This window comes from Neodiprion virginianus, chromosome 6, assembly GCF_021901495.1.
Source record: "Neodiprion virginianus isolate iyNeoVirg1 chromosome 6, iyNeoVirg1.1, whole genome shotgun sequence".
NCBI lineage: Eukaryota > Metazoa > Arthropoda > Insecta > Hymenoptera > Diprionidae > Neodiprion > Neodiprion virginianus.
In genome coordinates, this window is record NC_060882.1 from 17,083,251 (window position 1) to 17,107,301 (window position 24,051).

The window sequence follows — 24,051 nt, forward strand, 5'->3', positions numbered from 1 at the left end:
CCATAACGAAGCGCGATAACGTGACGGGGAGAAAAAACGTTTCATGAAACACCGGCGAACTTCCGTATCAGGCATTTAGCCATTTGTTTGTCGCGTTTTATCCGACGTCTCTTTGTTTCGATCCTTCTCTTTGTGAACTATGTTCTCCGCGCGTTCTCTCGTCGTCTGTTCTCCGCATCTACAGATTCGTAAAGCACTAAGCAACCGTAGCATGCGAAAAATTGCGTGTTTAGACCTCCCGACGTTTCACCGCGGTGCATTATCCGAGTGCCTGAAAGTTATCGAGCTGAAAATCGGTGCAAGCAACCTTTCGCAGCAGAAGAAGGAGAGTGACAGTTGCAACCATGGAAGCAGTACTCGGAGAGCACGGTGTACTTTGAGTAATACAGTATCAGCGGCGGCTGTATAACAGTGATTAAAAACGTGGAAGGAGCGGAGAATGATTCCCTCCCCCCCTCCGTATTTTCCGCCTCTTCTTTTTTCATCACCTTTTTGCTTTATTTAACGTTTCGAGATGCCCTCTTCCGCTGAATAGAAGGCGCGGAAAGTCCCTTTGAAAAGGTGTGAATCTCCGCAGCAGCCCTCAAAAGGTGACAATGCCCACAATGCGCCACAATGCGACCGAACCTACAGTATAGGATAAACGTCGCGAATCCATCCATGCCGACGACGAAGCGACCCAAGTGCCGACCCTTTCCTCTCCTCTCCTCTCCGCTCCACGGATTCACGTCACTCATTTACACAGTGCCGCGTACCTCCGCACGGAGGCGGATCCACGTGCATGTTGCGACAAAATATCATTTTAAACATCCTCGACTACAAAGCGGGGAAATTTCGTTGCCGTTTCAACAACGCGGCCACGCCCACGATGTCAAAATATTTCCAAAAGGGTTATACCCACCCGTCCAGACACTGAAAGGGTACAAAATTTCACCATAATAGATATCGAATGCGCCTACATGTACACGCACATCGATGCACATATGTACATGGAATACATATGTGCTATATGTACACGCTTTGCATTGTTCGATTGTACTCGACCCGATATTATGGCGTACGAGCTTTTGAGGGCCATTGTTGTGACCAGCTGAGTCAAAATGGCCGACACTGTGACGTCACCGACAGCATGGGACTACATGGTATGTACAACAACCACTACTCACACATTCACGTGTCCGATCGTACGACCGAATCTGGATGATCGCATCGTCTTCTTTCGTCACTTGATAAAATATGTTGAACCGAAAGCTCGTCTTCCATACTTCGGACTGACTTGATAATCGGATACTACAATTCGTTCGCAAGCTAGCATTTTCTGATCTTCAATTTCAAAATTGACCACACGAGTTGATTGTTTTGCGTTAGTTCCTGGACGACGATTTTTATCAATATTAGCACCACCGTTTCTTCAGAGTGTCAGTAGCAACTAACGATTCATTCGAAAAGAAAACAACACCTTCAATTCCTTCAATTTCTATGTCAACGAGTAAACAATTTCGAGTAATTTATGCCAACATAATCTGCTCTTTCGTCCGTTATATACACAATTTCGACACAGAAGACAAACGTGTTTCCGTTGTTCGTAAGTTCGCCGCAGTCTTGCGCTGTAACATCAGCAGCAGCAGTTCAACGGGTCATTGTTTCACCAGTATGCACTGTTCAACGTCGCGTGTGCAGCTTCGTCTCTGTCCGCCTAATTGAGATGTCAGTCACGATTCCTAGATTAGGGAGTGAAAATTGCGTTTAAGCTACCACCTTGTCACAACTTCACGCGTTTCAATCCGTTATACAATATAACGTTAGACCGTCAACGCGCGAATGTTTTCCACGGCTGGTACTAAATCGTTAATGTCCCAGCACAGCGGTGGGTGAGATATTATAATGTGTCGGATATGAAAGTTACACGCTTTTATCCGTTACGGGCATCAAGTATCCGGACATAAGTTGGTCCTGATGAAATTAGATTAAAGTTAAAAGGAAGTTAATAACACTCGACTGAACTCGTTACATTTCATTAATGGTTTTCAGTCGGTCCGAGGCTTGGAAAGTTGTACTCTAATCCAAGCTCAGTTATAACGCATAACAGAGACAATCACGATGTGGCATCTCTATTGCAATTTCATCGGAATACGAATATTTATAGCTCCTCGAACGCCAATGTCACGAAGTGACTGAAAACAAAATTTTCAAACGAGGATATCGGGATTGCATTGATGTTCGGGCTAGGCAATAACGTGACGAGGATAAAGTAAGAAACCAGCTGATCGCTTCGAGCGTACCTTGCAAATACCGGGACACAACCGGATGGCAGAATTCTGGCTTACACTTTGTTGCATCGATTGAACGTAAAGTGAACGACGAGAGGGAAAAAACTGCTTCAACAATGAACGAGGGGTTTCTTGTCTCGGGGTTTCGTGATTTCTACCGCTAGATGGCGACTGCCGATAAGTTGAAGCCCGGAGCCGAGGACTGATTCGCGTTCTCTCGTCACGCGTGTTTCTCGCGAAATGCCAGCGTCAAGGTTTTACTTTTCGGTTTTCCGCGGTTTCGAGTCGCAGGCGCCCGACTTTAGCCACCCCTGAACCGTGACAGCGTAAGTTCCGGCTGAAGCAGACGGCACTAAAGCGATCGTCGTGTTGGTTGGTTCGTGTGGCTCTCAAACCGCTGCTCCAGGCACTCACTGTTACTAATTAAGGGTGGCTTCAGTACGCGTGTTAATTCCTCATTAATATCTTTGTCACCTCCTCCGGTAACTACCTACCCCCACTCCTCGCGCCCTGCGCCGCCGGTTCTCTTTACCGTTTCTTCACTCTCTTTTTCTTGCATATATATATATATATGTATATATACATATATATATGTATATCGTAATGTGTCCCTTTGCCACCCCTCGCCGAGCACTTGATACGTCGGTAGGTGCGGAAAAAAGGAGAATCGAAGTCGAAATTACGCCCGGTTTTAATCGTAAAAAACCAGGCTCGGTACAACCACACTGAGAGAAATTTTTAGTTCAAGTTACCGCTCGGTCCTCAACTATTTTCATTTTTTACCACAATCGAAAAATATAGTTCTAGGTAGAAAATGAAAATTATTTTTCTAGCTGTTACCGGAAAGTCTAGTATCCGTTACTTTTGTTTCTCATTACGAGCACTGTTGCTATATTTTCTTGCGACTGTTGCGAAAATTCAATGCTTGTGCAAGAATAAATTGACGTCAAGGCCTTGTTTAACCAAAAAAGTAGAGTAAACCGAAGAAACTGATTTTGCATTGCAATTACCTCGTTTTTCGTAATTCTTACAATATTCAAACAGTTTTTTTAACGATACCTGTTTTACTGAATTTTTCTAGTTACTGTAACAAATGAAATTTTTCTCAGTGCTCACAAATTTCTAGTTGTGGTTAGTGTACGGTATTTAACTATTTTTACGTTTGACCATAACCGTAAAATGTATAGTTCAGGGTTCAAAGTGAAAATTAGTTTCGTAGCTGCAGCCAAAAATCTAATGATGTATTAATCATTGTTTTTTTTTTTTTTTTTTATCATACTAAGTAAAATTAGTTTCTTGCGATTCTAACAGTATTCAAACCGTTATTTAAACGATATTTATTTTACTAGAATTTCATGGTAACGATAACAAATCTACTTTTCTCAATGTGCAAATCTTTGCCCAAATTTCCAACATCCGGTTTCACTTCTTTCTAGATTGGAAATATGTAAATCAGCTTCAACGACTTTTAACCATAACGGAACGTTTACTGTAATATTCACCCAAATCTCCGATATTGGATAACTGAAATCAGCAAATCTCCAATTTGAAAGTAATAAAATTACTGATAATTGTGACAAAAATTTTAACCGATCCTACACCGCAACACGCGCATAAAACCAGATACATTCTTATTTATGATTTTGTAATTGACGGTTGTGATGGTTGTCAAAGAATTTCCTGTTCTTCTTCACATCTACTTTGTACAAGAAACAAATATTTGAGTTGAAAAAGTGACAAAGGGAAATCGAGCGCTTTTTCGTCGAACATAAAACAAAGAATGTTGAATTGAAATTTCCAGCGTGCCTCTCCGCTAAAATGTTTCCGTCCATTTAGCATTGAGCTCTAATTACCGGTTCTTCCTCCGCAGGACGGCATTAAAAATCCGTAACGCGACGACTAACGGACTTACCACACATGTAAAATTAGATTTTTTTAAATCTACGCGGGAAGTAATTCGGCAAGTCGTAATCGCAACTCGTTTATCCAAAAATATTACATTTCATTTCATTAATTGTTTCTAAACGCTATTACGAAATATTTTCTACATTGTTTATCAAGTTTGTGAACTTGACGCGACTTCAATCATTCGATGTTTCAAATTCAATGAGTTTTTGGCGCTCGCAGAACACAAATCATCAAATAAAAACCGAGTACCGTTTGTCTCTCAGGATTTTCGAATATAAGGTGTAATTTTACCACACGATCGACACGCATAATCCAGGGGCAGTACTTTTTTTTCACGAGAGAAAATTGGATCGTTAACGAGTCGGCTGCCGGAACCTCAAAGACCGGCACAGCTCGCAAAATACGGTTTGCAATCGGCGGCTTGTTCTTACCGCGTAGGGAGGGAATATTTCACGGCGGGTTGAATCGCGGAGTCTGAAGTTGTTAAGACAACCAATTCTCTCGGAAACATCTTGTTAGGAATACTTTGGCCTACAGAGGCGGGCGGGGCTGGAAACACGCTGCATGGATGGGTAAATCGTCTCCGAGAAAACTCTCCCTCCACTTTGTCCTTGAAATTGATGCCGATGACGCGTTTTATCACACACCAATCCTCGCCTTCGTCTCCCGTTTCCACACAAAGAAGAACCCCGATATAATTACCGGTTAACGCGAACGAACCACGCGTCGTCCGTAACACCGAGAAGCGAGAAATATTCGCAGTTTCTTTTGCTACAAAGCTTCTGAGACAGGTGATTTTTTTTTGAGCTGGTCAGTTTATAAGTAAAAATTCTATACATGTGAATCCGAATCGTTATGATTTATAGATGATTCTAAACTCACGATCGAGCAATAAACGAATTGTGACGATTGGTAGGAATAAATTGAACTACATTGTATCAGAATTAGACAATGAATGTAGATATTTCTATTGAAATAAGAAAAAATCATCGATACAACGAATGTAGTCGTTGTGAATTTTGTGACAATTCTCAAAGTGCGCACAAGCCTCTGAATTTATGCCGCCCAAATGATTCCCACATTAGATCGACCATGGCGTAAGAACGTGTCGCAACTGAAACAGCCTCAATTTTCTTCCAGCATCGATTTCTCCGCTGATCAATTCGACGGCGTGAAGTCGTTGAGTTAAAACGCGTGAGACAGAAAAGGGATGATGGACAATTCACCGCTGCCGCTCCCTACTTTTTTTCTCTCTCGCCTTGAGTGTATAAACGGTTTAAAATTGAACCAGTGGCTGGTGAAACGAGCTTCCGTGGATCCCCTTCGTACCCTGCCCAGACCTTCGTCTAGGCGTCGAGTCTATTCATCAGCTGCGCGGGGATAATTAGGAGCACGCTTAACCTGATTCGAAATATTCAGAGCACTGGGAAGAATTTCATTTCCTATAATTACTAGAACGACCTCGTGAAATCTGTATCGTCGCAACAATGGTTCAAATATTATTGACGCGACAAGAAAACGCGCCGTCGTACAAGCGACTATCGTTGTGAATCCTACATTTTCTGGTTATCGAAACGTTTTGAGCTGTCGTTGGGAACGAGGCGCACCTTGGCAATTTTCGACCTGGTATATTGTCGGGATTTGAATGGCGTCAAGGTGGCTCGAACCGATCATCGTTTAATAGGCAGTTTCCGAGGGTTTCTCAACGAAAAATAGTCTCCGGTTTCCCTAAGAATCTCCAGTTACCGATATTAGCGTTTCAATGAACTGGGCGTAAGTACGCCTCGGAAATGTTTTGACAAGAAATTTAATATTCTTCTTCTGCTCCTGGCAGAGGTCATCGGAAATCCTCGGCTCGCCCAGGTAAGTTCAGCAAATTCAATTCCCGCGTTTATTGTCTGCCATATTTTTCTCCCAGGGATACTAGTTTCAGGAATATCCAGACTGGCCAACGCACACGACAGGCTGTCGAATCTTCGGCACGCCAAAAAATAACACTATTAACAAATGGAAATTGACGTTTTCTCGACGGCATTTGGATTAGCTTCGTATTTTCACGTGAAGTTCACAGACAAAAGCAACTAAAATCTCTCCAACGATTAATACGTATAATTGCAACACGAGCTGGCTGCAACGGCTCGGTCAAAAAAATCTGTATTGATCCGCATCCGTTTGCCAATCTGCAACCCTCTAACGTGCATCGCCAGACACGCTGCACCGACAGTCACTCGTGTACCAAAAAGCGACGATTATAATAGTAATAATTCCGAACCTGTCAGCCGATATTTGAAACAACGTTACTTGCGGGACGGCGGGAAAAGAAGTTAATGGTTTGGAAACGCCGAAGTCATTGCCTCCCTACTTCGCGTATGAATATCAAATGAGCACGCGGGACCATCTATGACGTCATTATCGTCTATCCACCCTCGCGCTCCGTCTGCTGCGTAAATAGAATTCCTACATATGCGTATAACTTTCGCGTTGAGAAATCAGAAAATCATCCGGAGAGTAAACCGTGATTTTTCTCATCACTCCTCGTTCGTGCGCTTATTTCTCACGTCGTGTAGGATTTGAGATGGGGAAGTCAATTAGCTTGGCTGAAGGTGCCGGGTCTTTTCAATTACTTTTTTTTTTTTTTCTTTTTATTATTACCTCTTTCTCTTTCGTTTACCCGGTGTTCTCTGTTCCGACCAGACGGCGAGAGCCAGGAATGAGAAAATGCCCAAGTTGGGGTTTTTTGACAATGCATTTTCACTGACTGTAGTGCTAATTAATCTGATAAAACATTGTTGAAAATCACAAACCGCGAACGCGGATTAAAGCAAGGTGATGAATAATTCGTATTTATGGTTGAAACGGGTGGCGTGAATTTACGTCAAATGTAGAATTCGGAACCTCGCTCAGCACGTTTAGTGCAAAGTCTAGACCATTTTATACGTGCCTGGTATACCAAAGGGATTTTGGTAGTTCAAACATTGACCCTGAATTATTTTGGAGAACGACCGTCGTCACGCGAGTCAATTTTGAAATTGGATTAAATAGCAAAAGGGGTGAGATAATTCATATCTCTCGCGTATAATTGAAAGGAAAAGGAAAGGAAAATTAGTATCTACTTAGCAGAGTGGTAAAATTAGCTCACCTGAACTCGTGTTGGAAAAGGTGTTCTTCAGTTGGGAGAATCCTGAAAAATGAAAACAGAGTCGTAAACTGTGTAACAGCGGTCACACTGTAAATCAAACAACTTAACACTGGCAAACCAGCACGCCTGGGCGTGAAATCTATTCACACATTACGTTAGTTTAAAGAAAAAAAAAATGAAGATTTCTGTGAGCAGAAGACGCGAGAACGACAACGTCACAAGTTTTGTTTCACGTTCGTCTCGATAAACGACGCATAGACAAATGCCTACTTGCAGTATATCTCATTTTCCCTCCATGGACCCCATGAAAAACTTTTTACCTTCGTTGAGGAAAAATTGAATATAACTATACTTGTCACTGGCACATCCTACGCTCATCGCAATATTAAATTCGTTCGTTTAATCGACTACAAGTTGGAAAAAATGAAAACGATCGCTCGCGAGAAAGAAGATTTCATACTTTGTATCGATCTACGAAACTCAGTTTTATTTCTTACCCAGAATTATAAATTTTTCGGTAACGATAAAGAATAATACTGTATCGAATAGTCGAGGAGTTTTGTAGTACAAACCAGAAAAAAAAAATAAATAAATAAACGGGGATTTCTCTCGGTGCTTGCACTCAACGATTTTCCTTTTCCCCGGATTAATTTATAGAAAACAATGTGGAAGCCATGGTCTCGTGGAAGCAAAGAACGCGCTCGCTCACTCGCCGCGTTTCCGTGCAGCCCCATTTTAAGATACGGGCTCGTTAAAGTCGTTTGGGGTGGCTTCCCTCCCTCTTCCTCTCTCCGCCGCTTTTTCTCCCTCTCACTCCCTCAACCCCGCGGCTCTATCGCTCTATCTTTCCACCGGTTTTCCCCCTCGCAGCCAAACTTTCTCAGAAGGCAAGGAATCTTTTTCAACCCCTGTTTTTCTCTGGCTTTTCCCTCCCCACGGGTCTTGGAACGCTACGACTTTATTAGAAAATGGCCGAGCTAAAACGTCTTAATACTCAGGCACTGGTTTCACCATTCAATTTAAAGAAAGACTGGATAAAAGGGCTCCCTGAAACTTGTGCTATATACGGGGACGAGGCAGTTCGTATTATTCGCTGGAGAAATACTACAAGAGCACAATATACTTTCTACCGATAGGGTAGGATATCCTTTTAGCTTGGAAAAATAATCACCGATAACACGCGGATCAATATCTGTATAAATATCTTTGGAAGTCAAATCGAAACGCGGTCGTAAAAGGTTTTCGCAAATTGGGATTGGCGTTGCGTAGAAACAAAAGTTGCAGATTTCGAATGAATAACGCTGGAACTTATTTACCCTAATTTTCAAGCTTTTTTTTAATATTTCGGAGCGTAGAGCGCTTTCCGAAACCGCTTTAAAAAAATTCTGAATCCCTCATCTTGAACCAAATTGGACGTTATCGAAGAATATTTTCACTTAGCCATTGCGTGAAATTTATACGCAATGAAGCATGTATCAAGTTGGTCATTTTTCTCGGTACATTCGGGTAAAAATTTTCTCCGAGAATGACAAAGAACGAAGAGAAAGTATAGAGATAATTCCTGAATACGATCGGCAAGGAAGTGCGAAACCGAATGGCGCAGGAAAATACCGGATCTGATTTCCGGTGAGTGTGGGGATTTTCATCGGCGAGCATAACGCGTCTTACCTACACTTGGATTGTTCACTTGGGAATACCGGTAATTTTTTGCCTCCGTTATAGGGATAGAAAGAAACGAAGAAAGAAATATCTCCCCGGTACCTACGAGGCTGAGAAATATAAACCGCAATTATAACCGCGTGCGACGGCGTTGTGAGAGGAGGGGATTTCAGATTTTTTGGAAAAACGCAGACAATAAAGGCGTGCCCACTGCACGTTTCACCATTGAGTGAAATACCACTTCCTAGTTCTCCGGTTACTCTAGTGCCGGGGAGTATTTTGACAAGATCTTATTGTCGAGGGGGGCTAAGCCCTATTGAACCCATTATGACCCTATTAGTATTATACCGGGATTTGCGGTTATTCCTTGAAAGGTCCTTTCTGGAGGAAAGGAGGCGTGCTGCCCGGCCACGGGCCCTCTTACCTTTTCACGCGACGTGCGCCCCTAACCTACCCACCTACCTACATACATATAATATACATTATACACAGGTGTCTACCTTACCCACGTGTCGGGCGCTCCTTAAGCAGCATTATAACCATGGAGACTGGAGTAAAGGAGTGGACACAGCGTGATTCAGAAATGTACACGAAATCCCGGCCTAAAACGGCGGCGCTGCGATCGAAAAGATCGTAGTCATATATATATATATATACATATTTTGATCAGACACACTGTCACTACTTATTTCCTAACCTCAATGTGGCTAAATTCGTGCAGTGTTTACGTATACATGTGTAAAACTTTTTGTTATTAATGTGCAGTGTTAATTGATTTATTATGTTTATTAAAATCAATGTATCAAATTTCGTTGAATAAAAATAAGCTGAAACATTAGTGAATGAAATTACCTTGCTCGGAGAAGAAAACGTCGAATCGTACGATGAAAACTCGAAATTGAATTGCTGATAGAGATTGTGACACAAATCACAACTGTTCTTGCACGAAAAGCACGGCACAAAATACTTTACACAAGCACTGTTAAAACAAAAATAATCTCCTTAACCTCCAATATACTATCATTTAGGTGCGTCGCTTTTCATTCTACCGCGCAAGCGCGGATCGGTCACTAATTTTATTACTATATTTACGATCTTTTCGACCCATGCGATGCTAGTGGCAGAGTAGAGAACTAATTGAAGGACGGGTTTTTGAGGACGCCGTTACTACTTATTCTCCTATGCTGTGTCCACTCCTTTACTCTAGTCTCCATGATTCTAACATCGACTGGATTTAGTCGAGGAAGTTGATCGACTCTGCGTTTATTACGCGAGAAGTGTTTTTAAACGATTCTATCATTTCCTCGCGATCGCAACGTTGGAAATTATTTTTGAAATTATCTAATACCGACGTTTCTTTCAACACATGCAAATCTCCGCATGTCAAAGAATCTCATGAAAAGCTTATTCTGCCGTAAACGTGGATACAAAATTCTGCTAAACGGTATTGGGAAACTTTTTTCTGCTGTTACAAAAAAAAAAAGAAGTGCTTTCTGCCGTTCGCACGAGCAAACGACCGTCATCGATACCGATAATCAAGAATCGCGTGATACGCACGCTGGAAATTTGTCGATCAAAACTAAATTCGAGGCGGCGTTGAACGGTCATAAATTGTCTGCTACTTATAGACGGAAGCAATTAACGGGGAGTAGCAATTGAGCGCGTGAGTAATCGAGATTCGCAAATGCTGCTGCTGCCGCTGCTGCTGCAGATGCGTGTGCACGCGTGTGCGGAAAGCGGTGACGGGGCGGCTTTGGGTAGATGTTCGAGGTGTGAATTGCATGCACGTATGGAACGCCAAGGACTCTCAGCTAGGGACAATTGAGGTGTTGGACTGGAAATTGTTCTGCTGATTTCGCCGACTTACTCTCAGCTCTTCGTTCACGTTCAGCCTCGCAGACACGTATAGCCTCCTTTGTTCATCCAAACCGAAAATACATACCCTCTTCACGATTATTCATCCAACGGAGATAGGAATGAGCGCGTGAATTACGGGCTCGGCTGTAACTCCTCCTCCTACTTATTTATTTATTTTTTTCAATTTTTTTTTTCTTTTCTTTTTTGTCGTTGCTTCGATTTATTCTTTGCACTTTTTATTCGTCGGTTATTAACGAGCAACTAATTGATTCATTCCACTTTGATACTTGTGAGTAATACACAGCCGGGATAACAAGGCGGAAGAGAAAATTTTTCTGTTAATCATGAAGGGTCAGGTGAATTATTGTAGATTTCTGTTTTTATAACCATTATGTTTCTTTGAAAAAATTTACTTCGATGTATTCGAAATAGATGGTTCAAAATTTGATCACATCCGTCTGCACTCGGTTAATTTTGGTGGCAGGTTCGTATGCAACTGAACACTCGGCTGCCTCAAGCACTCAATTTTTGTGGATCTCGTTTGACGGAAGAAAGATACTTTCTTCGAGTTTACAAGACATTTATTTTTTAACGTAAAGTTCAATCTAACTGCTAATCTTTCCCGTTATAACTCTAGTGTTTAGTGAATTGTACTAGATTTTTGATAAATTAGAATTGTATAGATCTTACAGACTGTAACTCGGAAGCAAAGTGACTAATCGAGCATTCTAGATGAGGCTGAAGTTAGTAACTTCAACAAGAGAAACAAGAGTTTCCTTATCTTTTCAACGGCTTACCGAATCTCAGATCCTCGGGTTGTGTAACAACGATTTTTACTGAAAATTCACAACCTTACGATGCTCAACTTCATCGTTCCACGGTGACTTTTCACATCCACACGCGATTGAGGAATAAAGTCTGAGAACATACAGCTGTTCATCCGTTACGTAATTCATCCCCGAATGGCGCGACGCGGATTAGTTGCTAACAATTTTCCCCGCTTTATCCGAGAGTCGAACATTTTGACTGCACCGGCTTTCGGAAGTGCGGCTCGGGAAGAAGGGCATCGAAGTCTGAGCTAATCGCGAGGCGCACTCGGGCATCCGGGTAATAACCCCGGTACCACCCCTGCAACTCTCCGTCCCATTAAATTGCATTCGTGTCAAACACCCGTTTACTCGCTTGCGTACAAGCGCTCAGTCTCTACGCACCCTAGCGCATCAAGTAGCGACGTGATGCTGACTCGGGTGCGCAAAGGAAGCCTCATCGCTCTGCCGGTGCAGAAGGGAACGAGCCAACGCGTACAAGTATCGCGAAATGCGGTTTGACTCGTTTGTTGCGGCGAAATACGTTATTTTTTTTTTTTTCAACATTCGATTCCTTGAATCAGACGCAAGGTAATCATGGTTTTGGTTGGTTTGAAAAAATGCAAAATGGCTAAAAAAAAAAGAGAAGACATTCCTGTCGTGAAAATGTTTTTTTAGATTCGACTGCCAGGATTTGTCCTCCGGGTCAGATGCAGATTTATTCATTCATTAGGGTCAAATGAAGATGAGTAAACAAGATGTTATTATTGTGAATTAAATAAGGGTCGCAAGATGAACTGTAAAGTGATGAAAGTCTTTTTTTTTTATATTGAGACATGTTGTTGAATTTGAAACAGCTTACATTTGATTGCGAGTGACACTTTGCACTGTGAAATTTTTTCTAGAATTCAATTCCCGCAGAATGTTTTTATTTTTGAAATTCGTTGTAGCTTTGAAGAAGGTCATGTCGGTCTGTGATATGAGGAATAAACTTTTCATCAAATTCGAGGTCTCAAGAATCTCAAAGATTTCACCAAATTGTAGGCGAACTTGTAGTAATTTTATAATACTTTAATTTATTTCAGAAGCTTTCAACTGATTTCAGACTATCTTACGTCACTTTTCATCTTTTATCGTTTACTTGATAATTTCGATGACTATTCGGAATCCAAAAAAGTCACAAGATTCCAAAATATAGAACGATATCAGGTTTGGATGATTTTTCGGAATTTCGGATGATTTCAAATAATTTCACACGATTTCCGACTTCTATTGGTTACGAATATTTAATATTCGACTCTAACCGCAACAAAACATGGACAGATGAATAATGAATTGATAAGTATTTGTGGACCAATCGCTCAATCAAAATGCAAATTTCGTTCTAAGAATCATCTAGTCGCTTGTATTACTTGTAACAAAACTGCGATGTCCTTCTACTTCTATCCCTTTTCCACGGTGCACCCTCTAAATCGTCAAAACTTTCATCGACCAGAGACTCGGTTGCTTTGAACCGAACAAGATCAAAATATCTGCAGAATTGAGACACGAGCTAACCTAATTTTGGGACAGATACCGGATGGCCGTTAAGCTAAAAATAATCGACGCATCGATCAATATCAGTCCAAAAAATAATCGAACACGACTCGATTGAACCTGTAAAAATGAATATAATCGCTCGATTAATCGAATTTGAAATATAATCGATCGTCTTTGGTAATTCTTAGCAGGTACAGTGAAATCTTCTCCGAAAAATGACCAAATTGACGGTATGAAATTGGGGCAAGATTCTTCCCTACATCGAATCGATTCCGTCGAAAGCCTTACTAATAATAGGCGCTGCTTAATAGAATGGGCAATAAACTTTTGGACCGCACTGTACGGGGGCTACGTAATGGACATAGTTTGCCGGTAATGTCCAAGACTAATCTCCGCGTTATTTCATTAACGCGGCTCTCGAGGGTTGCGGGGGTCGGATGAGCGCCGGGACGAGGGGATGAGGATGGCCTCGGGGCGTGTATTGGGACTTTGTCAAAGGGTGAAAATTTATCACAACTATACCGAAAGAAGAAGGACAAGTATAATTATCGTCCGCGCTCAAACCTTCCGACCGATTATACGTTAAGCCGATTTTCTCGATTGGTGGACACGATATAGGTACACGTTTTCCTGCGAGTTTTGCGGTCAACGAACGAGGCGGTTCATTTACTGGCGGAATGTTTTTTTCCCTTGCTATCTCTCCAACTCTCTTCATCTTTTGATGATTAAACGATAAAGTTTTTTAGAATTTATATTTCAACGTCATATTCGACAAATGTAACATGAATTTTTTGCTCTGTTAAATAATTTATAAACGAAGATCATTATTACCGAGAGAAATGTTTAGTTACGATTACCGTACAGTTCTTGATTGTTTCACTTTTTACTGTAATCGAAAAACAGAGTTCTGGATACAACGTGATAGTGAATTCTTTGGGTTTACCGTGAGAAAATTTAAAATGCGTTTGTATTATTTTTCATTATGGTCATTGGTTACATTTTTTTCGTTTCTATTGCGATAATTTAATGTTGGTGCAACGATGAAGTGATACTACAGCCTTATTTATTTGACAAAATATAATAAACTAAACATCTTTGTAGTATTGACAACTATCATCGTACTAAATAGTAGAGCCGTGCCTACAATTTTACCAACTTAACCGGCAAACGGTTAACCTGTTCAATTATCCAATGACTTGACCGGTTATTTAAAAAACAGTTGAGAGTCCACTATTTTATGAATTTTATGTAATCCAATCAATATTCGGACCTTTAATATTCTATTAACTATATCAAATGAAGTTTTCTTCAGTGTCCAACACTTCACTTTTGACTACCTGATATTCTATCAACTCCCAGATGAAAATTCTCGCGAAGAATGAACGAATGAATATTTTACTATTTGGACAAAGGAACAATCGGGAACGATTGTTTCGTGCGAAAATTTTTACAACGACTATAGATATTCCCATGGAATTGATTTTGCGAGGGACTCGACTGTCCGTACCAAAGAGTGTACGGGTGCCCATATAAGTTTGCGGCATTGTCACGCTGGGGTAGATTGATTCGTCAGAATAGATTAAACGATTAGGTATAGGCTCAGAGGGTCAAGTGATTGACACGGCCTCGTAAATGTAATACGAGGAAATAATAATCTGAACCCGGACGAAATGAAAGAGAAACGAGGAAAACTTTACCAAGGAAGTGATGAACCGAGTCCGGATGATCTTGTTTCGTTCCGCTATTTCTTCACCTTCCGTATGCGACGAAATATTAAATCGAAGAGAGAAAAAAAGGGGGAAAGGCAGAAAAATTAAAGCAAAGAAAAATTTCTTCTCTCAATCAGTGACTTTCGCGTTTGTAATTGAAGATCGCTGCACTGTTCAGTTGACAATTCGTTAGTGGATAAGTCTAGACCAGATCGTGAAGCTTGGAGTAGAAATTTCACCTTTCATAGCCTGTATTTATGTACGTATACACACACACACATATATATATCTATGTATATATATTTATGTATATAAGGTGTACACGTATAGCGTGGCCCAATTATTCAAAGTTGTTAAGGCGAGTTAGGACGCTTAAAGGACTAAATTAAGACATTCCAAGCGACAAATCTCCCAAGAATCTCAATTAACTCTCGCGGATCCAGGCGTTTAATTAACTGTTTAATTTCGTTTAATTTGCATTCACAATTATATGAACTGCCCCCGGCAGCAGAGCAGCTCGAAAGGTGGAAAGGAAGAAGTTGGTCACGCAAGCATTTCTTAAATATTGTCGGAAACACGGCAAAATTTGGTACACGTAAGGATTTAGTGTGATTGTAGTTGTCGATGCAACATTTTCTGGATATTTCAATGTTAAATCCGCAGTTTTTTTTTTTTTTTTTTTTAGTACTTTTACAATATATTTTTTCAATCGAATAAGACCTTGACGTAAATTTATTGCCGACCAACGTCAAAATTATCGCATTTTCTTGCGAGAAAATACAGTACGTGTAATCGTAACCAAAAAAGAATAATGCGACACGTAATTAGATTTTTGGTTTTCTTAGCTAAAAAACTCCGTTTCATTTTGTACTTACAGTTGGAACTTGTACATTTTCCGGTTATGGTGAAATATGAAAATAGTTAAAGACTGTACGGTGAAAATCATGACTAGAAATTTTACTCTGTGCAAGTTTCTATAAATGGCTAAACTCAACTAGGTGTCGATAATGTAGTCAGAAGTAATTTTATTTTATATCTCGTATTTATTCACGTCAATTCTAGTTGGTTTTTTAATGTGGTCCTGAAAATCACCCGACAGCTGTTCAGCATTTGGTAGCTAGTTGAATTCGTAGTGCCAGAACAGTGACTATCACATTTTAGTTTCGTTTCGGATTACATGTAAGTCAAGCACACATTGACAATGCAAATTCTTACGCCAGCCTTTTACAGTATCGAATGATCGAAGTGACACTTAATTTTATCAATCCAAGTTGATGTTTTTCTCTTTCCGCGAAGCATGAAATTTTCAAAACAGCGTGCAAGACGTGTCATTATTACAAGATCGTGACGCACAAAATTGTCGAACGAGTATTACTATAAAAACTGTCACAATCAGGGCACTTTCATTCGATGGTTTGAATTATACCTCGTTTAAGTGTCGATCTTCGCTGTAATGCAATTGTTCATTACGAAACCAAGTAAGTTCGAAAGAAAAAATCCATCCCATTGACTCTAAATGCGTGCATGATTATTATTTTTTGCCAAAAAAAAAAAATAAAAAATAAAAAATTATCACCGACTGAAAATGACGTTGGATTCTCGAATCGAATGACATTGCGTTAATCGTTCGTACTACCTTTCATCACGAGGCAAGTGGTTCTCCGGCACGGCACAATAAAATCCATCGAGAAACACACACTCGGCCTGCACCTAATGCAGACCCGTACCGCGATCGGCCTACAATTCCTATACACATAATACAAGCACTTCCCCGTTAGCGGGAGAAGGAACAAAGCTCGGGAGCGAATTAATAATTCGCTAATTTGTTCAAGATTTTTTACTCGAGTGGCTGGTGGCTTTGTCGTGAATCCGTCAGAATGGGGAGGTGAAAAGCGGCTTTCAAGTACTAATCAGTATCGACCTGCCACCGCGAGTCACGCGTGTGCGTGTGTCGCTGGTTTCTGCGTCGGTGGGACATTCCGCCAAAGGTTAAAAGAAAGCACAACTCGTCGCGGGGGCGTCTCGCGGCTCGCCCGAGCTTTTCCGCAAGCTCGATTCGTCCCTCGATTATTTCCTCGACTCTCCCTTTTGGAACACCCTGTACCACCAGGTGGAGGGTTCGTGAACGGGTCCAGGCTCGGAGGAGAGAAGCCCAAAGGCTTACGGAGAGTTCGGAGGAGGTCGGCATTGTTTCCGAACCTTCGAGCGTTCTCCAGGCGATCGCACGCTGGCTTCGGTCTCGGGGTTCGTTTGAAGTTGGCAATCAACTAGATTGCCTATCACCGCCGTTCCAACGCCCGCTAGAACCGCTTTGCCGCCAGAAAACGGTTATGAAAAACTCCTCCCGGCACAATCCGAGCGGCCATTCTCTTCGCCCCGCGTCGCTTGTTTTTTTTTCTCACTTTCCTCGCCCCCAGCTTTCGCAATTTTCATTTTTCCTCTCCCTCTCCCCTCGTCGCCGCCTTTCTACTCGTCGATTCCTCTTGTCGCATCCACCCGATTCCTTGATTATTATCATCGCGTAGATGGTCTCGAACCGGGATTCCAAACCAGGGATATGATTTTCACCGAGCGCCGGTTCGACGGTCCGGCGTTTGATTCCGAGACGGATTATCCGAGTCGCGGATTTTATTCAATCAGGAAAACGAGATCCGAAATTTATCGGGTTTCCGTATTCATGAGCATGGCGGAAAGTTCATTACCCGTTCGGATGTAGCTTATTGATGAGCCAGCTCTGAACTCTGGTCGCGAATCGATTTCAGATGGTACGCCTTGTGTTTGAATTTAACCCTCGACTATCTTTGTCGGCTTCCTTTTATTTGTATGTGAATTCGACTTTGTCGTATGTATCTCCAAATACCGAATTTCACGTACGTCGAACGCAAAAAAGGCTCAACGGTCCCGTTACATACACAATTCTAAACAAAAATACTCCAACGCATTTTCATTTGACGCAAAAATATGAAAGCGGCATGAATAATACGAATTTACTATCACGATTAACGCTATTTCGAGTGTTCGGTAGAATAACTTTAGGCAAAGTGACGAATGTTTCTATTGCCAAAAAGGCACCTCAGCTAGTGATTTAGGTACTTTTTCGAAAAAAAGAATTCTTTGCAACTACAATCCTGTTTGTTAAGTATTGTTATTATTCTTATTCTTATTATTGTGTTATTAAAACACATTCGTAGCGTTTATTGGAAGAAAAAGAGAATAAGCTCGTCTATGCAGAGAACATTTATCACATATTATTATTTTTTAGAGAGTGTCTTCTTCAAATTTTTCATTTTCCTGTTCATGACTTTGACCGAGATTTAAATCTGGAAATTGAAAATTTTCATTTCAGATACGTGCAGACACGCTATAGTTTACTCTTCGAAAATTCATTTGACAATGTGTTTACGGAAACTGAATTGTATAAAACAATTTGAGTCTTTTTGCTATTTCTCTCTTTTTCTTCCCTGTACGATAAATTTCATTTACTTTATATTTTCCCCGCGTAATTACAGCGTGAAAATAAAAATAGATGAGGAGATCCGGACAGTGAGAGAATGAGAGAGAAAAAAGTGAAACGAGAAATATATGTGCGTAAATTACAGAGCTGAGATACGAGATTGGCACACTCGTCTGTAAAATCACCTGCAGAGCTGATGAATAATTTCATTCGCAACGTGAATCGATATTACTCGATACGCCTAATAAATATAATGAGACACAACACGATCACTCGTTACGTATCCGAACGCGTATCGTACCTTCGTCTTTAAGTCTGCTTAGATTTAAGAAGGAATAAAACAAAAAGTAAAATAAAAAAAAAAAAAAAAAAAAAAAAACCGAGAAGAGGGAAAAAAAAAAGGAAGGAATATAAAATGCGTCAAATGAACGCGCGTACGCTGCAAGCAAGGCGAGGTGCTAGAGCGACGTTTCAATGGAAGGGCAGATCTTTTGTTCTCCTTGGAGGAAACCTGACACCCGAAAATCGTTCTCAAAATTCACTCCCGAGCGAGCGAGGCTCGCGGACGAGAGAAAATCTTGGCTTAATTACGCTGATGAAAAAAATATTCCACCCATATATACGCATGTACATATGTATATAATATACGTATATACGTAGAAACGGGGCCCCGGGGCCGGGATTAAGTAACTGTCCAATTACCATTTCACACCTTATGACGAAATTACTAGAGGCAATACGAGTGGGGAGCAGCGGCTTGTGGATTCCGCAAGTGGAACGCGGTGAATTGGTTCGAAACATTTTCTCCTCATCCTCTGCCGGAACATTGTTGGTAGAGATGAATTTTTTCCACTTATTTTATTAACTTGTTATTTTTCTTCGACCGTTACGGATCGCGAACGAGTTTTGTCGGAAGAGACCTTATCGGCTAGAGAATTACGGATAGGAATTAGTCGAGGTTTCGAAACGATCGGTGATCTTGTCTCATTGTTCGACCGGGTGAATAACTGGACGGGAGTAACGTTTGAACGGATATTTTCTCGCTATCGATCGTTGGGAAAACGCGAAACGAGGTGTTTCAACGGTCTGAACGAGGGGAATGGTTGAGAACAACGTTTCTGTCAACAGCCATTTTTACGTATTGTCGTAGGTTCATTGTGCCCTGGTGAGACGTTGCAGGTCTACCTCCGACACTCAACTCATTATACCACTAATTATTTACAACGCTCTGAATCATTTCGGGATTAAAGGGATAAAAAACAAAATAAAAAAAAAGAAAAAAACAAAAAAAAAAAAAACAACAGAAACAACTACAACATACGTATGCCAAATTCCCACAGGACCGGGTCGACGCAACGTTTATTAACCCCCTTGAGTCGTGCTCGGCATGACCATTTTAAAAATCAATGACGAGGCGACGGTGAAACGGTTCCTTCTCCCATCCCCAGTTTCGCGAACGTCTGATCCGGACTAAAATTGTTCTTGTGATATCGTTATTTAATAATGTCGGAGGGCCGTGTGATCAGTGGAGGTCGAGAGAGAGAGAGAGAGAGAGAGAGAAGGAGAGAGAGAGAGAGGGAGCAGCTGCTCCTTCGACGATGTTCCCATGCGACAAAAGTCCATTGAGTCTTCTCGCCACAATGGATACTTGTAGGTGCAGGGTGTAACAAAAGTGTATCGAATTTCTGTAATTCAAGCCTAAGTGGCGTCAAGTTAAGTGATAGCCAACCAGTGCGGTGGCTAAGTGCCTGCTTCACACTTCGTCGATCCTAGATAACAGATAGCCATTAATTTACCTCGGGAGTGTCTCCATTCCGATTCTCTCGCATGCACCGTTCGAAGAGAAACGGGAAGAGATAAAGAGAGAGAGAGAGAGAGAGAGGAACCTCAGTTTCCATAGGTAACAAAGTATTTCGCCTATCACGCGATTCAATCGATTGTACGTTAAGGAGACTCTGTACGCGAATGACGGTTGTGCGAAGTCGTGTGATGTGCGGAACGTTCCGATTTCGCTAGGCATGTACCTATTCAATTGCCTCGAGCTCTTTCGAAAGAGAGAATATTTGTGAGCCTGGTGAGGTCGTCTCACGTCTGGTTATCTGTTGTCAAACACTCGGCGTGGATTTGACTATCGTGTTGTTGACATGAACGAGGCGCGATTCGAGGCGTTGAATCCATGCCGTTGTGTACTGTTTACAATTAGTCTTTACGTATTCGATACGCGGTAAGTCTCGGTTGACGCGTGTTTCTGGTTACGGGAAAAAGATGAAAAATTAATTTCCCACCTTCTGCAGAGCATTCGATTAATCCCTGTAACTTGACAAAGTGAAATACAGCGAATTTCAAGTGATTTCTAGCTTATAGGATTATTTTTATCTATTTCCGGTGTAACAAGTGATTTTCGTTGCTTTCCAGTGTTATCCCTGACTCTCAGTGATTGCCCAGCAGTCCAAGCGACTTTCAGTGACTTTCAGACGGTATGGAATGACAGAAAATCGTCCAGGAGACACGAGAGCTGAGAGGGATCGTTCTAAGCAAGTAAGAATCGCTTTTTTGCCACTTTTGCACGTTTTAAACGATAAATCGACAGCGTCGCAAAAATCGAAATCATTCGGCACGTGCCGCAAGACTCGCAACGATATCCGCAATACTTACAACGCCTGGCGTGTCGTTTCCTCAACATTATCACGTGACTTTCGATGCCTCTCGGTTATCTGGCTTGATTCCTCGTCGTTCGAAAGCACGACACGGTAATTCGGGCAAATCCGACTTCCAACCGTCAAACGCGTTCCCCCCTCGATAAAATTACATATAAATCCACGGTGCGTTTCGACTCTCTGTAAACTTACCGTGAGGGGGTGTGTGTTGATTGGGACTGTGCTGATGGTGATTGGTACCAACAGCGGTCCCCGGAAGTACGTGCTGCGCGTGCGCCGCCGGATGCAGGTTCCCACTGGGCGACGACGGAAGTTGTCCGGGTTGGTGGACCTGGTGATGCGCGACGTGATGCGCCGGGTGCGGATGCGGCGGGGGAAGAAACGCGGCCGCGACAGCGGCCTGGGCGTTCAGGTAAGCCATCCTCGAGGCGGTCAGGTTCCCAAGGTTCCCCAGGTTCCCCAGGTTCCCCAGATGGCTCGTCAGGGACGGCATGTAGTCCCATAGCTTATGGTGCGGAGCCGATGGGGCGTAAGAAACGGCCGAGACTCCGGCCGGCGGCGAGCCGTGCGGCGATCCCCGATCGGATCCGTTGGCGTTTCCGGTACCGTTCAGGCCCAGAAGCTCCTGGATCGCGAAGGGCGATCGCTGCGGCATCTTCAAGTCCTTTGGTTGAATCGTGGTGAATCAAATTACCATCACACGTTTTGCAGTCAACGATTTCCTCCCCCCAGGATATTCGGCTCGTTCTCGAAGCTCTTCCGCCACGGATCGCCGATCGGATTTCTCGGACTCCCCGAAGATATCGACTTCCCGATCACGTTGTCGGCTGGTCTTCGTCGATTACTCGGTATTCCCACGGCCGTCGGACCTCTTCGGTTCTCTTTCGCTCTTGGATCGTTCGAAGCCCAAGCGGCGATTTCCTATCGCGCTGAGTGTGGATGGGTGGACTCTCTTTTATCGCCAGAGGCGATTCCGCATGTCGTTGGCGGACCGTTGGACCGTTTCGGGTCCTACGTGTCTTCGTACACATCCATACCACAGTTTCCGATGATTCCGGCCGGGACGCGGGCGGCTTAATCGCACGATACACCGGACGACGACTGCGGACGTAATTTTTGTTCCTCGATTATTGTTTTCTCTTGTCTTTTGTCAACTGAAAAAACCTTGCCGTTTACCTCCACCAGGCGCGAGGTAGCGAGGAAAATATTTTTACAATTTCAAGTGACGAGTGACAAACAACGGAGAAACTTAGCTCCCGCGGTTTTAATGCCAAGCGACGGTAGGCGACACGATCGGTGAATATTGAATAGAAGAGTTAGGATCAATCGTAGCCGAGGGTGGTTGTTTTCTTTTTTTTTTTTTTTATATTTATTGTTTTACTCTTCGATTAGATTACGGCTTTTACAATCTATGACGTATATTTTTCTGCGGGGTTTATTTTTCCTCTATTATCGTTGCGTTTTAAATATCGTTGTATTCAGGTACAATGAGTATTCGATACATTCGCTCGAGTCTGTATTAGTTTCGATTATTTGACCAATCGTACCAACGATTGTCCCTTCGTTGTAAATCGACAATCGATCACCGCGCCTCCAAGTTCCGAGCTTTACGAAATAGACTTAAGTACAAAGGCAACTTTTACGTTACTTTACCCAGCTCCGTTTGCTGTCTAATAATTACGAATTCTCCTCTCTTTGCGGTCACAAAAACGATTTCCCATTCCTCCCGTCGTCTCTATTCAGTGTTCGACTCTCCGCAACGACAACCACGCTCTTCACCGTTCACGAACGACTTCGGATTGCTCCAATTACCAAAAAGAAAATTCCTGGTCAGGTTCCCGATTTGGTTGATTAAAAGACCAAAGATGAAGAAAGAAAAAAAAAAACTAAAAACAACAACAACAACAACAACAAGAAACAAAATTTATTCCAATTCGTTCGTAGTCCTCAAATTGTTTCTGGCTCGTCAAAACCACACCATATTCGTAAGTTCATGTCACTAAAAAAAAAAAAATTCACGACTTCCGGACTTCCTCGTTACCGTTTATTGCGTTATTCAACAACGCCGTTTCCTTGAAATTACTCCCGTCTTATTCGCCCAAGTTGTTTGTCCAATTGTCGCAATTACCGCAAAACGATATCGCTAAAATTCCGACAATGTCAAGTCGTTCGTTTTTTTTTATGCCGATTATCGCCGTCGGCAGAAACTGCGATAAAACAACACTTTTTGCGATTTGTTAAAAACCGTTACTCGGTGCGAATATCGCGTCAACCCCGGGAAGGGTTGCGACGGAGGTTTTCTACCCTGACCGAATTGGCGTCGCGGCGGTGAGCAACTGAGCTCCAGACGGGGGTGCCGGTTGCACGAACAAACCCCGCCGCTCTTCTCTCACTCCACGCTCTTTCCGGGGATATTCGCTCCGCACATTCGGAGATACAGGCATCGCGGACCCGCCGCCGCCCCCCCCCCCGCCCCTCCGGCATTTCACGCACAACAGTGGCCGTCTCGCATCCCGGATTGGTCCGTTTTTTGAGCCTGGCATCCGGGCAGACATAGCCCTAGTTAAACCGGAAGGAGGGATTTTAGCTGGGACACGCCTTGCCAAGAACGCCTCTTCGGCTGCGTTCACACCGCGGGAAATCTCGAGCAGTCTGTTTGAAAAATTCGATAATTTTTCCTTCCCCATCATTTCTCGCACCTTTCACGTTGCGATTTTCACCCGCTTATTCGTCGTCGGATTGAGGATATTTTTTTTTTTTTTCTTTTTTTTTTTTTTTTATATCTTTGCTTCCAAGGAAAATTACAGTCGTACGGAATCTTGTTCTTTGACGATATTTTTGGTATTCGAGGTCTCTTTTTTCTTTTCTTTTCACGAGCGATATCGGGGTCTGAAAAAAATTATTCCGAAATTTTTTTCCTTTCGCATCGTTCCGAAATAAACTTACCGCTTCTCGGTCCGATCGGACGGTGTGAGTCGAGCTTTTGGCGAGAGGTTTTATCAACGCCGTGGGAGTGGCCTCGGCCACGGCCAATCAGAGGGCGGCACTTCTGG

General features: G+C 42.4%; 1 protein-coding gene across 4 annotated transcripts in view; it reads right to left on the reverse strand.

Annotated features, from left to right (window-relative positions):
• LOC124307356 (visual system homeobox 1-like) overlaps positions 1 to 22,842 on the reverse strand; it is a 75,855-nt gene extending 53,013 nt beyond the window's left edge. For all 4 annotated transcript variants that reach the window (XM_046768963.1, XM_046768961.1, XM_046768962.1 and 1 more), the window contains exons 1-2: positions 21,191 to 22,842; positions 7,318 to 7,359 (exon numbers count right to left, since the gene is read on the reverse strand). In XM_046768963.1, coding sequence (XP_046624919.1) covers positions 7,318 to 7,359; positions 21,191 to 21,653 — 505 coding nt within the window. In that variant the 5' untranslated portion in view covers positions 21,654 to 22,842. The remainder of the gene's footprint in view (positions 1 to 7,317; positions 7,360 to 21,190) is intronic.
• Between the last annotated feature and the right edge of the window lie 1,209 nt (positions 22,843 to 24,051).